Source organism: Gymnodraco acuticeps, unplaced genomic scaffold (assembly GCF_902827175.1).
Source record: "Gymnodraco acuticeps unplaced genomic scaffold, fGymAcu1.1, whole genome shotgun sequence".
Classification (NCBI taxonomy): Eukaryota; Metazoa; Chordata; class Actinopteri; order Perciformes; family Bathydraconidae; genus Gymnodraco; species Gymnodraco acuticeps.
The window spans coordinates 4,870-19,103 of NW_022990601.1; the positions used below are offsets into that span (position 1 = coordinate 4,870).

Consider the following 14,234-nt stretch of genomic DNA (forward strand, 5'->3'; position numbering starts at 1 on the left):
TAATGCCGAAACCCGTAAAATAAAGCAAAAGTCGAGACAACTTGAAAGGATATGGCGTTCCACTAAACTTGAAGAATCTCGTTTAATTTGGCATATTACTCTCAATGAATATAAGAAAGCACTGCGTAAAGCGAGAGCAGCTTCATTAATAGATGAGAATAAGAATAATGCAAGATTTCTTTTCAGCACTGTAGCCAGGCTGACAGAGAGCCATAGCTCGATTGAGCCTTCTATTCCCATAGCACTCAGTAGTAATGATTTTATGTGCTTTTTTAACAATAAAATTGTTACTCTTAGAAACAAAATTAACGACCTCTTGCCTTTGACCAGTATAGTGGGTTTGGAAAATTGCACAATATAAATCTATTCTAGTAGACCTCAACAATGGAATTATGATCAGTAGAAATGGCCATGACATGGGACCTTTAAGTTAAAGTTGTATACTGCAGGGTAGATTGTGGATTTACTCCAGGTGGAACTAAAGTCTGATTTAACACTTGATTATATTTCACATCATTCATCCACATCTGTGAAGTAACTAAAGGTATTACATACATGTAGTGGAGTAGAAGTACATAGTTTACCTCTGGACTGTAGAGGAGCAGAATTACAAAGAAGCAAAAGTGGAAATACTTAAGTACCTCAAAATAAGTACAGTACTTGAGTAAATCTACTTATTTACTACCTCCACTGCAGGCATGTTATGTTTGCTAGCAGCCCATAATCCACAATATACATAAAATAAATCAATGTTAATTCTGTTTTCAATGTTTAGTTTTTCCCTTAAACAATAACAAAAATAACCTATAAAAATAATGTTAAAAAACATTGTCAATTTAAACTGAAGAAAATATAGATGTATAGGAAATATGCATCGGGGGACGCTACTGTAGTGGCATCGCTAAAGCCAAGTCATGTTTGCAATTCAATCGAGCTTTTAAGTTGAATAGAAAGATGAGCACAGCTCCAACAGTCCTTTGTGGTTACTGCGAGGGAGACTGGTGCTGACCTTGCAGCACATAAGCAGTGTTCAACTGACACGTCACGACATGGCTCCTCTGGTCCTCACTGGTTCTTTATGTACTTTGCAAACCTTCAAACGCTGGGTAATAAAGGCTGCTTCTCTGGTTAAGCTGGATCTTTTCTTTCCATGCTAGTTGTAAGTAGGTTTCACTGCTTCCTGTTTGATTTGTACTTAAATACAAAGTTAAATATCATACATGTAGTGTTGAATTTGTACACAGTAGTGCTGCCAACGATTCTCTAGTAACAATTCCACCGCTGCTGACTGTGGTCAGGCCCCAGCAATGAAAGTGTCATGCTGGCCTCCCACAGCATGTATAGTGAAGGAGGGGAAATGTCAGAGGCCAGCTGCCTACATGTGTCTTTTAAAACGTTGCTAAGGCATGGCAATAGAACAGCCCAGTGTATGTGTAAAGTCACTCAATCTCAGTATTTCTGCGCCTCCATATATTATGATAATGAAGTTGACATTAGTTGGCTAGGCAGTCCTGACCTGGCTCTTATGGCTTACAGTTGAAACCCTGTGTTTGTTTCTGTGCTGTGAGAAGAACAGTATTGACTTATCCCAGCATCAGCTTTGGAGGCCCTGTTTTATTGTCCCTGCAAGAGGTGACTCAGCAATCACAGAACCACCAATGAGCTTCAACCGCACTGCTTCACACTTTCTTTTGATGTGTACCCACTCCAGTGAAATTCATATGATACATTATTATTATTCAGGGTTCGTACGGGTGCTTGAAATCCTTGAAAATGCTTGAAATTTGACGTGGTGTTTTCAAGGTTGGGAAAGTGCTTGCATTTTGGGAATGGTGCTTGAAATTGAGATAAAGTGCTTGAAAATGTAAATGCTTTACTTTTACAATAAATTGCTGTCTGACTGAATAGTTCGCTTTTTAGATTTAAAGAAAAATAATTGCTTCGCTTCTACATAAAACAGCTCCGCTGCGGCCTGCAAGTGTTTGTGTTACGTGTGACCTGAGCATTCTGATGAGTGATAGATGACTGTGTGCCAGGAGGTTGCAGTTTCAACGAGCGTTGGCTAGCAGAAGACAAATACAAGCCATGGCTAAGACGAGGGTCAAGCCCACGAGTAGCCTCCTGCAAAGTTTGCAAAAATAACAATGGGAGAGTCTGCGCTGACGAGCGACATGAAAGGTACGCCGTAGTAGAGCATTTTAGATTAGGCTAACGTTGCATGTTACGTTTGTTTAAGCTAACGTTAGCGAGCTGAATAGCGAACTCGATTGAGGGCTAATAATAATTGCAGGGGACAATCATTTCAGAGGAGCGTACCTATGTTATGTGCGTTACAGTCGCCATCCTGTGGTGTTCAGAGGATGAAGCACTCACTGCATTTCGTGTTATAGTCACGAAATATAATCTATTGATTCGACACAGAGCGATTTTGAAAGCAATGTATTTCTACTGGTAGTATGTTTCGTGCCTAAACCAAATGTGACTTGCTCTCTCGAAATCAGTCACATTGACCCGAAGACACATTTTCCTTTGTATTACTGGTCTGGGGGAAGCTCGCGAGTGTGTTTGTGTATTTTTGCGTTTGTTTCCCGGGGAAACACTCACAAGAAACACCGGCTGTTGTTATGCTTGCTGTGATGTTACATTAGTCCGTTCTCTGCTTGTAATTATGCCGAAGCTTCAAAGCTGTATATATCATCTGAATTTGCCGAAACGAGTTTAATATTCTGAAAGCCAAGACTTTGTTTATTTGAAAACATGAAAACAAACTGTCTTTTATATAAAATTGAAGTATTATACAAGTAAAACTACATGTTGCTTTAATCCCATGTAATTGTAGAATGAACACAGTCTTCCTTTGAAGAAGTATAAGTCAGGTGTCTTGAGTAGTCAGCATTACCTACAAATCATTGTACACATTTGTAAATATTATTTTCCACTTGTTACCATTGTGAGGCTATTTTTATGCAGCTCTGCGTGATTTTGTGGCTACAATTCAGACTAATACACTACCAGAGGTGGAATAAGTACTCAGATCTTGTACTTGAGTAAAAGTACAAGTACTCAGATCTTGTAGTGAAGTTATAAGTACTCAGATCGTGTACTTTAGTAAAAGTAGAAGTACCAGAGTGTAGGAATACTCTGTTACAGTAAAAGTCCTGCATTCAAAATGTTCCTCAAGTGAAAGTAGAAAAGTATTCTCATCATAATATAGTTAAAGACAATAAAAGTAGTCGTTGTGCAGATTGGTCCATTTCAGAATAATATATATGATATGTTTTATAAGGATTGATCATGAAAGTGTTCTCAAAGCTGGTAAAGGTGCAGCTAGTTTGAATGACTTTGTATACTGCAGGGTAGCTTGTGCATTTACTCCAGGTGGAACTAAAGTCTGATTTAACACTTGGTTATATTTCACATCATTCATCCACATCTGTGAAGTAACTAAAGGTATTAAATACATGTAGTGGAGTAGAAGTACACCATGTACCTCTGACTTATGTTCACTGCCAACCTAAAAGTACCTCAAAAATAGTAATCAATAATGTATTGAAAAGTTATTTGGCTCAGACAGGTTATATGGGATGCCTAATCTACGTACAGATCACTCATTTTGAAATATTAAACTTAGTTTTATTTAATTTAATTTTTCCTCCTCGTGTAGAATGCTATCACGAAACACACATTTGGTTGTTTATAGCATAAAGAACATCTGATTTAATGTGAGGTAGGGAAATAATCATTTGAGTATGTGCATATAAATATGTAATTTACAACAGCTGTAAGCTGCTTGAAAAGCTGGAAAATGCACCTTGAAAATGCTTGAAAAGTGCTTGAATTCGACTTTGGAAAAGGTGCAAGAACCCTGATTATTGGCTTGATCTCCATAGTGATTTCTGTGAGAGCCAGTTATGTACAAGTATTTTCATGGTCTTTACAAACGTGACCGACTGGCCCCACAGCCTCAGGGCCCTCAAAGACTGTGCTTCTTAGACGTTGCTAAGGTAACAGGTAAGGTACACTGAGAAAAATACCACAAGAGTAGCACATGTGAATACTTTTCCCCCATTTTATTTCTTTTTTAAATAGAAAACCATGCCCACTTGGACATAGTTGAAAGAACAAAAAATACAAAAATTAAATCCAAGAAAATTAAATAAAAAAAATAAGGACAATACAGCCATTCAACCTGTAACAACAGTCAGCCATTCATGTTCATATGCTGTATGAGGAACATTAAATCAACGGAGTGTTACACTGACGGGCGGAGCACATACTCACACACACATTTACAAATTAGAGACATGATGTGGGACAGCTGCTCACATTTCAGCCGCTGCATTAAAGGCGAAACACTTCACCCATCACATAGGCCTGCTCACTTATTATCATTATTACTGTTAATAACATACATACTATTAATAATAATAATAACAATAATACAGTCAGTGTCATGTTAGTGCCTATAGAACACACAGACGCACCTAAAGCAGCAAAACTCTTTGGTGATAATGAGTGTAACAAAAGGAAAATGAAAACCAGCTGACATGGCCACTCTTTCTAATATACATATTTCAACAGTCAAAGAGAAGAGATGGAGCCGACAAATGCAATAAATTAGACAGCAAACGATGAATTGCAGATATAAAATCCAGCAGTTGGGTTCATAGAAAATGAGTGCAGGATAAACAGTAACAGTGTGGTGTTTATTACCATCCCATAAAAACAAATGAAAAGAAAAGGTGGCCCTCGTTAATGATTGAGATAGCTGAGATCTGAGTTCTGTCTGCGATTAAATGTCTCTTGTAAATATTCACAATCTAGAGTGGACCGCTGCTCTGCCCCGGTGTGTGTCACTGACACACGTGTAACAGGCTCACACAATATTCCTTCCATCATTACTTACTTCCATACTAGAACCCAGATTGTGTCTGAATTGATCATCATGGCGTTTTGTTGTATATTTTCATATTCTTTGAAAATATATCCATGTGAAGTCTATCATGTCAGTAAAAAATGAATACGGTAAAGAAAACCCCACGCAGTGAGAAAGGGGGCATGTTCTGGACAGACGGCAGATGTCCTCACGCTGTCCTCGCTGAGCCGTTATTGCTGGCCGCTCTCCTGAAGCCGTGCTCGTTCTTCTCCAGCCACAGCTCGGCCAGCTGCTGGCTGGAGCCGTGCGACGAGGCTTTGGAGCCCAGGCACATCTTATATTGCTTTGCCTCCAGGTTAGGGTCACATATGACAGGGTGGTGAACGTGCACTATCCCCGTGTCTGTGCTTCGGAACAACTTCAGCCCGGACTGGACAAATTTATTGAAAAGGTCCACGTCCTCCAACCCCCAGCCCTGTATCGACGTGTCAAAGCCTCCAGCTCGGACCAGGTCTCCTTTGTAAACACAGACAATCCCAAAGCCGTAGTTCCTCCACAGACCTGTCTTGGAGGTAAATACGTAATGGTTGTTGCTAGGGACTTTCCCAGCATAAACCACCTTGGGGTCGTACTGGCTGAAGATGATGGGGAAGTAAGTTTGCTCTCCTGGGGCTGTGTTTGTCCGACAGCGCTTGAGGAAGTCACTGGTGAAGAGAAGATCCACATCACAGTAGAAGAGAAGAGAATCGTTGGAGAAGTGCAGAGAACCCACTTCCAGAGCCAAAGCCCTGGAGAAGGAGCCAGTGACGGGCTTTATCTCCATCTCAGCTCGGGGGTACTTCATGTGATACTCTCTCATCAGCTCCACCTGCTTCACCTGCTCTGTGTTGTTGTCTGTGCTGAACAGCAGGATGAGCAGCTTCACGTTCTGGTTGGGGATCAGACAAACTCGTTCAAAGTTGGCCATGAATCGCACAAAGATGTCGTAGCGTCCCGACAGAGGCACTAAGATGTTGACCTTCTTCTCTTTAGGTTCCTTCTGGTCTTGGCCAGAGGTGGCCAACTTGAAGGGCACCAGCATTTTCAGGGAGTTGGACAGGAATGAGAGCGAGTCTGAATCTTTGTTGATGTGGCTGGCCAGAGCTCTGGCATCCATTTCCCCTTCCTCTTTGAACTGGATCTGGCTGAAGGTCTGCTGCAGGTAGGCGTGCCTCCTCACAGGCACAGTCATGGTCTTTCCTTTGTGCTTCTTGTACAGCAGCAACAGATCCAGCACATACTCTGCCCCGTATAAAGGATTCACTCTGCGGTAGCCATATTGGATTTCTTTGAAGTCAATGACCCGCCCCCGTGTCTTGGCATTGGCGTTGATCATCTCCATCACTTGCATGATGATGTCGTCCAGGGCTTGCCTCTGGGAGGAATCCATGCCTCTGCGGGGTGGCTGCCCGTCAGATGATGAGAAGAGGTACTTCCCCGTCAGGAACTCCCACTCCAGCACTTCCTCTCTCTGCCGTGGGTGGAAGCGCATAAATGAAGGTGGCATGCCCAGCTGGAGGTCTTCTCGGCTGGGCTCATTGGCTCCATAGCGGCCCATCTGAACGATCTCCCGGTGGAGCTGGATGGTGCGGTGGCGCAGGTCTGCGATCTTCCGGCTCAGCATGTAGCTGTGTAGTCGATACTGGTAAGGAGGGTTTTTGTTGGGGTGGAGAGTGATGGCTCGATGGATCTTGCTGTTGTGGAGATCTCGTATGTAGCCCTTCTTATTTGGTTCATAGTTCTCATAGAAGAGCTGCTGCATCTGTGAAAACAGAAAATGGATAGTGTTATTTCCACTGAGGCCATTACAAGTACATTTCAAACAGCTAACTGCGTTGGATTTCCACTATAGTTTACCATACTGTGAGAGTTCAGAGCAGAGGCCAGAGCTGAGAGAATGTGCCAGACTATGTTTGTCTGTCAGATGTTGCTGCATATCTGGATGACCGTATGATACATTTATCAAAAGCTTGTTGAACAAGCTGAATATAAACGTACAGGAATACGTTAAACAGCAAATATGCATAAAGCAAACTCCCTGTCCCCTGTTCACTCACAGCTAGTAGGTTTTGTATGTGATGTGAATTGGGTTGACTATATTGACTATATTTGCCTGATTTTGCCACATTGCCCTGCTGATTTGATGATTGGTAATCCTCTCAGATAGCCGGCTCTTGACCAGCTGTCATCCGCTCACAAGAGGCGCTTTCACACTGCAGCACTTTTCCCACAGAGGTTCATGAGAACTCTTTAGTTCTCATGAACTAAGTACAGATCGCGTTCACACCGGAATAAGTCCCTGGGGGAGGATTAGGCAAAATGAAGCCGCTGACGTCACTTCTTCTTCTTCTGCTTTGGGTTTACTGGCAGGCCGCAAACCACTTCACGGCGTATACTGCCGCCCGAAGTCCCCGGCCGGAAGTCCCCGGAGTTGGGGACTGGAGCCTTCCGAGTAAATCGCCAGACACCTCCTCATCTCCACCGCTCCCATATTTTCTTTTGTGTTGCCATAAGTTAGTCTCTCTGCGTTTGTGCGCTATGCTAATGCTAATAATGCTAATGTGAGGATAATAAAATGGCGGCTTCACAAAACGTTTTAGGAGTTTTACGGGGCGTGGTTTGCAATCCGCCCAGCCAATCAGAAATAGGAACCTTTTTCTCCCACGAAAGTACCTGCTCTCTAGCAGGGACGGAAAAAGGGGTATTTTTGGTGTGAACGAGACATTTCGGAACTATATCGGAACTAAAGTGGGAAAAGTACTGCGGTGTGAACGCGCCTAAGGAAACATTGGTTGTGTCTGACATGATAGCAGTAATATATGTTCTCCTGGAATTCATGCATAATCAATTCATTTTTACAATAACCTACACTAGGTGAGTAACCAACGTGTTTAATCCCAAATTCTTCTTCAAAAAGTCAGAAAAATGCTGTAGAAGATATTCTACACTGTCCATGCTGATTGCAGTTATTAAAACCTTTGAAAGAAATTGCCTACTCATTCCTGCCAGTTTCGAAACAATGACAACAGCCAATCACACTGCATGGGGCATTGCATTTTCTTGCGAAAGGCTTAGTGCTTTGTTGGGGTTATCTCCACAATTACATACACACACCACAAAATTTGAAAACGATGCTCCTAGCCACTGACCTTAAACAGTGCATTCATCAATAATGATATAGCAGGAAGTGAGATTAGAGATGCAGGGTGTTGGATCACGGAAAGAGACCATTAGATTTATAATGAAGGAATGACTTATATATGGATATATGATCCGATCGCTAAAGGTGCACTACACAGTCCGCTGCACTGACTGAACACAAGTGATTTAGTGTGTACTGCTAACTTGATTGAGTTCTACAATATGTTAACATTGGCGATACTTGCAGGATCTCACCCGCGGTCAAGAAGACCGTCTACTTCAAAGTCTAATTTGAGAGTAGGACTCTGGAATGCAGCCACAGGCCTGATTTCCAGGGGAAGGCCTTCCAGGGAAAAAGAGTATGAGGACAGGCCTGAGGGTTATGGAAAATTATACCTGCTGGGTAATGCTCACAAGAACTGCCTGAGTCACTCTTTCTTTTCCATGGCTTCATGCTGCATTCCTCTGAAACCTAAGAGAGGGCAGCCTGCCATCAAACCACACTGTAAGCTTGTCTTTAATGCAACATTCGAGTCAAGCTGTGCCTTCAGAGGTGAAGGGTCAGTACATCCGAGACCAGGTCAATGCTTGTTCAACTAACAGAAATGGCATTATTCTTTCGGAGTGAAACACTGCCCACTGTTACCTGAAGTGAACTCCGGGTGATAAACCAGCATTATACAGACTTTAATGTCTAGAGCTTGGCAAGAGTGCCATCATCCATACTTATCCATCATTTTCATTGATCTGCTTTTCTTCCAATCATTCTTAAAATTATACATTTGACAGATGAAAGTTTCCTGGAGGCCTGAGTGCGATGCCCAGACCTGTCCCTGACTGAATATCTCTCCAGACGAAATGAAAAAGTTGGCAGTCCTAGTAAAATGTCACTGGTTAACGTTAATTCCATGAGCCAGTTGATGGCAGGCCAAAAACACGTTCCGGATTATCATAACAGTTTATCAGCTTCCTAGATTTGAACCAGTATCAAGCTGCTCATGACAATGTAAATGAAAGTCTACACTGGTATGTACAGTATCAATATAATAAACCAGAGGATTATTGAGAACATGAAATTATAATTTGATATAAATATAAATGAGATAATAAAAGCTACAGGGCACATCAGACCTGACAGACATGTTTGATTGCCATCTGAGTAAACATAAAGGGCTCCATGTCTGAAAGGGTGGTCCTAACATCCCTTTGTCTGTATTTCTTTAATTAAAGTTTCCCTCAGCACAGTATTTTTCTAGTTGTTTTTCTTAGACTGTGTCCAGCTGGGATTCACACCAGTGGTCAGCAGCTGACACCAGATGTCAGGATGTCATGGATCTCCCCTGTGGCTCCAGCATCATTAGCACCCTTCATAATTACATGATCTCCACGTCTGTGGTCAAATCATGACTCCTTAGTGCAATTTCTTCACAGTCATCACCTCACAACATCCCTGCCCCAACTCCAATGATCCTTTTACCAAGGCAAAAGGAAGAGAAAAGAGTGTTTCATTCATCTCTGCAAGCTGATCATAAGCGACCACAGACCCACACATTTCAGTAAGCATCAAGATCAGAGCCACCAGGAAAGGTACGTGCTTGTCGTTGAATCTTTAGACACTAGGTTTGAATGTTCGATCAAACATGGAAACATTTCCAATATTTTAACTGTAATGACCTTTGGGAATTCAAATGTACAGTCAATAGGCCGCCGTATAGCTCAGATGGTAGAGCTGACGGCCAATGTACAGGCCGTCCCGGGTTCAAATCAGACCCGGGAACATGCACGTGTCATCTCCTCTGTCTCCCCCTTTCATATCTATCGCTCAAATACAGGCACTGGTTGCCCAAAACATTCTTTAAAAGAAAAAAATGTATATATACAGTCCATAAGTGCAATGAACTATTGAAGCAATTTGCACTGCACTCCAGCAGACACAATTCACCATAACCTTGAACTTTTGAGCTATCCTAACACTCAGCCAATGGTATAAAACAAAAGCGAGCGCAACCCTGCCGGCGTGATAATCGGGACAAAGATGTTGAGTTACAGTGTGAACTAGACACGTCATAGTTGCACCGCAATCTCAAGACACAACATGGAAAAACAAGGCCTGTATTGAAGGGTAAGACACTATTCTCCATATAAACACTATGAATGTCAGTTACTGTTGCTATGGTGAGTGAATCAGAGCTATGTTAAATACAAAGTTGCCCCTCATGCAATTGGGAAAAAAACTGCAAAAATTGTCTAATGCAACTTGTCTCGTCATTTTCTGCCCACATCACGAAAAGTGTCATACAGACAGGAATACGTAAGCTAGCTAGTATTAGCTGGTCTGTGTATTGAATGTAAGGAAATGGGAAAGTGTGTCTTCCTAGTTCCTAGCTAGCAGACATCAACCCACGCTGACAGGCATGAGGGCAACACAGCTCTGGGGGCTTACAGATACCCCTTTCCCACCAAACCAGTTCCAGTTATTCTTCTGGTTCCGAACTGGTTCTTCTTTTTAGCCCCAGTTACGTTTCCACCGCCCAGAGCCCGACTGGTGCTGCGTCATGACATCACCTTTTACATCGCTGATTTTCTCCCGAACGCCGCCAACAACAACAACAACAACAACAACGGGGGACTCATGTTGCTATTAATGATACTTCTAGTCAGAGCTGAGTACGACTCCTGACAGTGTTTTGTTTTTATATTTGCTGTTGTAAATGTTTGTCTTTTGTTGTTATTGTTAAGTGTTTTTATTACATGTACATGTAAAAATCGTTTTTAAATGTGCTCTATAAATAAAACCTGATTTGATTTGAATCATACGAAGCCAGATTAAATAAAAAAGCACCTTCTCCAACGTAATACTCTTTCCCAGAGTGCAGTGCTTCATTGTTTATTAATGTGGTTCAGCTGCATTTACCGACCACTGCAATTCTGCTCGTCCACCGGAGTTTAGTCTACCGATAATTCACGGCAGAGTTTAGTCGAACGTTGACTCACAGCAGCGTCTGATGGAAAGCAGTGATGCTCTATCTCACTGTCACCCAAGCAACTGATGCGGATCTAAGTGATTGTGTGTCAGTCTGAATTTACGCTTTTTGGCATCACAACGCCGTTATTAAAGTGTCTCTGGTATTAGACAGGTGATTTTTCTTTATGATTTTACTTGTGTAGCCCATGTACTGATTTCACCCGAAAGCTGCTCTAATAAAAAAAAAAAAAAGGAAATCGTATGAGGCAGTGTGCTGGTCTTCAAAATGGGAAATAGCAGCGAACGGATGGTCATTAAAAGTAAGTTAAAAACAAACAGCATCACACTATGCCTGGTTAGTGCTGCCTCACTTTATAGAAGTGTTTTTTATAAGTGTGCGGACGCGTTTTGTGACTTTGTTCCGCACCCCTGCCCCAACGTATTTGGTTCTTGGTTCTTGACGGGCAGTTGAGTGGGGCCAGATAAGAACAATTATTTAGGGGCCAAGAGCCAGCTCCGCTGCGGTGGAAACAGGAAGAACCGGTTCTTAATCGGGCACTAGCTCCAAACTGGCCCTGGGTGTTGTCAGAGCAATGCAGAGCACTGGCATGAACTGGCTACACACAGGACTCATGTGCACTAACATGCTCTAACAGTTGGCAAGCTATGTACACAAAGCACAGAGAAGCTGGGATGCAACACAGACTGACTCCTCCCTGTGACCATTACTTTTATCTTTATCCTGTGAAACCCCCAAACTGCTTGTAAGTGCAGCAGAAGTATTGTGTAGCCTTTTCTCAACATCTTGTTAAAACATTCAAAGTGACTTTTCCATCTGCAAAAATAAAAAAACTGGTCAGGAGCAATCAGTGTTAAGAAACTCTTAAAGTGAATTCAAAGTTAGTGTGAAAGAGGCCCTATTCTGTTTTCTGTGGTGTTCCCTCTCCTGTATTGTGTTCTGTGTGCGCATATAAATGGTCTGCAAAGGCTCAAATCCAAAAGTTCCATCCAGCGGGAGTTTCTGATGCTACTGTCACACAGCAAAGTAAATGCATGCTAGGAGTCTTCCATCAGTATATTTGGCAGAGTGTATGTCTGTGTGTTTCTGATGAGCGTGTAATCTGCAGGACAATAGGCAGCGCCTGCCTCTGAGCGGCCCATGCTACTCTAATTGGTGACAGCATTATTGTGCTGTAATTAGCTCTTTTGTAAGCCACAGTGTTCTGTCCAAACTCATTTCTCCAATCAGGGGACAGCTCCACAATAGGTATGGTTTTGATGTGTGTGATGGAAGGTTGCTTGTACCATCAACACCAGGGGCCTCATTTATAAAGCCTTGCGTAGGATTCACGTGGGAAGGTTGCTTACGTAGGACAAAGCAAATAAATACGCACAGACATTTTCCGATTTACACGCTAGCATTAGCCATACTAGCCTGTATGTATGTATGCTTATTGCACAGCTAGCATTAGCTATATTTACCTTGTTTACATTTAGCGGTCCTATGTGTTAATCTGTGTATGTTACACTTGTAACTTTTCACTCCGTTTGAATGTCACTGGACTGCAAATAAGTCAATAAAGGAGCATGGCTGCTCATTCCCTGGCTCTCAAGAGTTTGGCTGGCTGTTTAATCTACGTTCACACTGAGACAGTACAACACAGAGAGAACAGTACACCTACTGTGTAAGAACATACAAGCAGGTCACACAGTATGATCACAAATACATAAACTCTGTTAAAAATCTGTTTTTATTAAAAAAGTACAGGCTGCATGTGTTCTCAGCCTTGGAGAAACTTGACATGTTTTGGTACATGTATGTGTCTGAACCTCTCTTTAGTGGTTCATTAATAAAACAGATATTTCAACGTGAGCCTACTTTGTTCATGTGCTGTTGAGGTTAATTTCAGTAGTTGTGTGCTATAATGTATTTACAAAGTGTGAAGAGGAGGCAACTTTAGAATAGGGAACCTGTTCAGGTCAATTAGAGTCAAACTACTAGCTTATTGGTTATGAACAAGACTTCACTTTAGAATAGGGAACATGTTCTTAGATAGAAATACCTAATTTTGAGTTATTTAGACTTAATTAACACTTATAGTTTCATGTCCTGTTACATAAGAATAGATCATAATTGTTAAGTGTTATTAAGGGAGAATTACTATTCTTGTGCTACTACTGCCTTATTAGGCCCATATTGAGCAGAGCATATTAAGACCCAAACTCATGTACAACAACTTCCTTACTTGCAATGAATAAGCACTAATTAGAGGGTTATTGAGGAAAAACTCTCAACTAATGGCTTATTACCTGTAGAATATGGTCATGTAGAATAAGGCATTAATAAGTGTTTTATAATGACTAATAAAGAGCCAATATACTGCTAATATGCATGTTAATTAGCAACTAGTTGATGGTTAATTTGTGTACCTTAATATAAAGTGTTACCAAAAGTACAATTTGGTGGGGACATGACACAGGACAACAACCCTTTAGATGAGTGTAATAGAAAAACAGGGCTAAAAAGTAATACATCTTGAAGCGTTTGAAATGGCAGGCACATTGTTTAACCACAGTAGTTTATTCAGTCTAGCCTTTTATCTGTTTGTTGTGATCACATCCTTTGTTTAAACTTGATAGACAGAGAAGGATCAATTCTCAAACATAGGGATGGAAGAGGACAGGAGAGCTCAGGGAAAGATACAGAGAAGAAGAACATGAAGTAAGGGAAGAGCTAACAAAAAACTACCAAGCACACAAGGCCTGTGATGGAAAGGTTCAAGCGCTGGTTGTGCCATAGCGCAGAGGGTACATAAATATGTCTATCCAATCAACTACATACAACACTGAAGATAAGTGTTAGTGTAAGAATGTGAAAATTGGAAAAGGTTCTATAATAATGGGATTTACACGACAGTGTAATGTGAAACTATTTATTTGCAAAGCCTCTTTAAAAAAAACGGTGTGGCTCCAGCACAAAACAATTACAGACTTTGTTTCATGTCTGTTTGTGTTTCAATTATAACATTTATTTGTACTTTCTATCTGAAACTTTACCAGCAACATTCTGCCATTCACCAACAATAAATACTGCGGGTTTGAGTAGCACAATTCACTGGGACTGAGTGCCTTACAGTCACATCGTGGTAATGACAGGACAAACAGAGAAGGAGAGTTTGATGTTAAGTGCTTTGCATCTAACTGAACGGAACC

General features: G+C 41.5%; 1 protein-coding gene across 1 annotated transcript; it reads right to left on the reverse strand.

The window, feature by feature from the left end:
• Positions 1-4,046: 4,046 nt before the first annotated feature.
• Positions 4,047-6,679, reverse strand: LOC117554488 (chondroitin sulfate synthase 1-like; the record flags this gene model as incomplete). Its single annotated transcript, XM_034228943.1, is given in 1 exon segment — positions 4,047-6,679. A coding segment is annotated over 1 exon segment (1,595 nt), but the record flags the coding sequence as incomplete, so codon positions are not given.
• Positions 6,680-14,234: the final 7,555 nt, after the last annotated feature.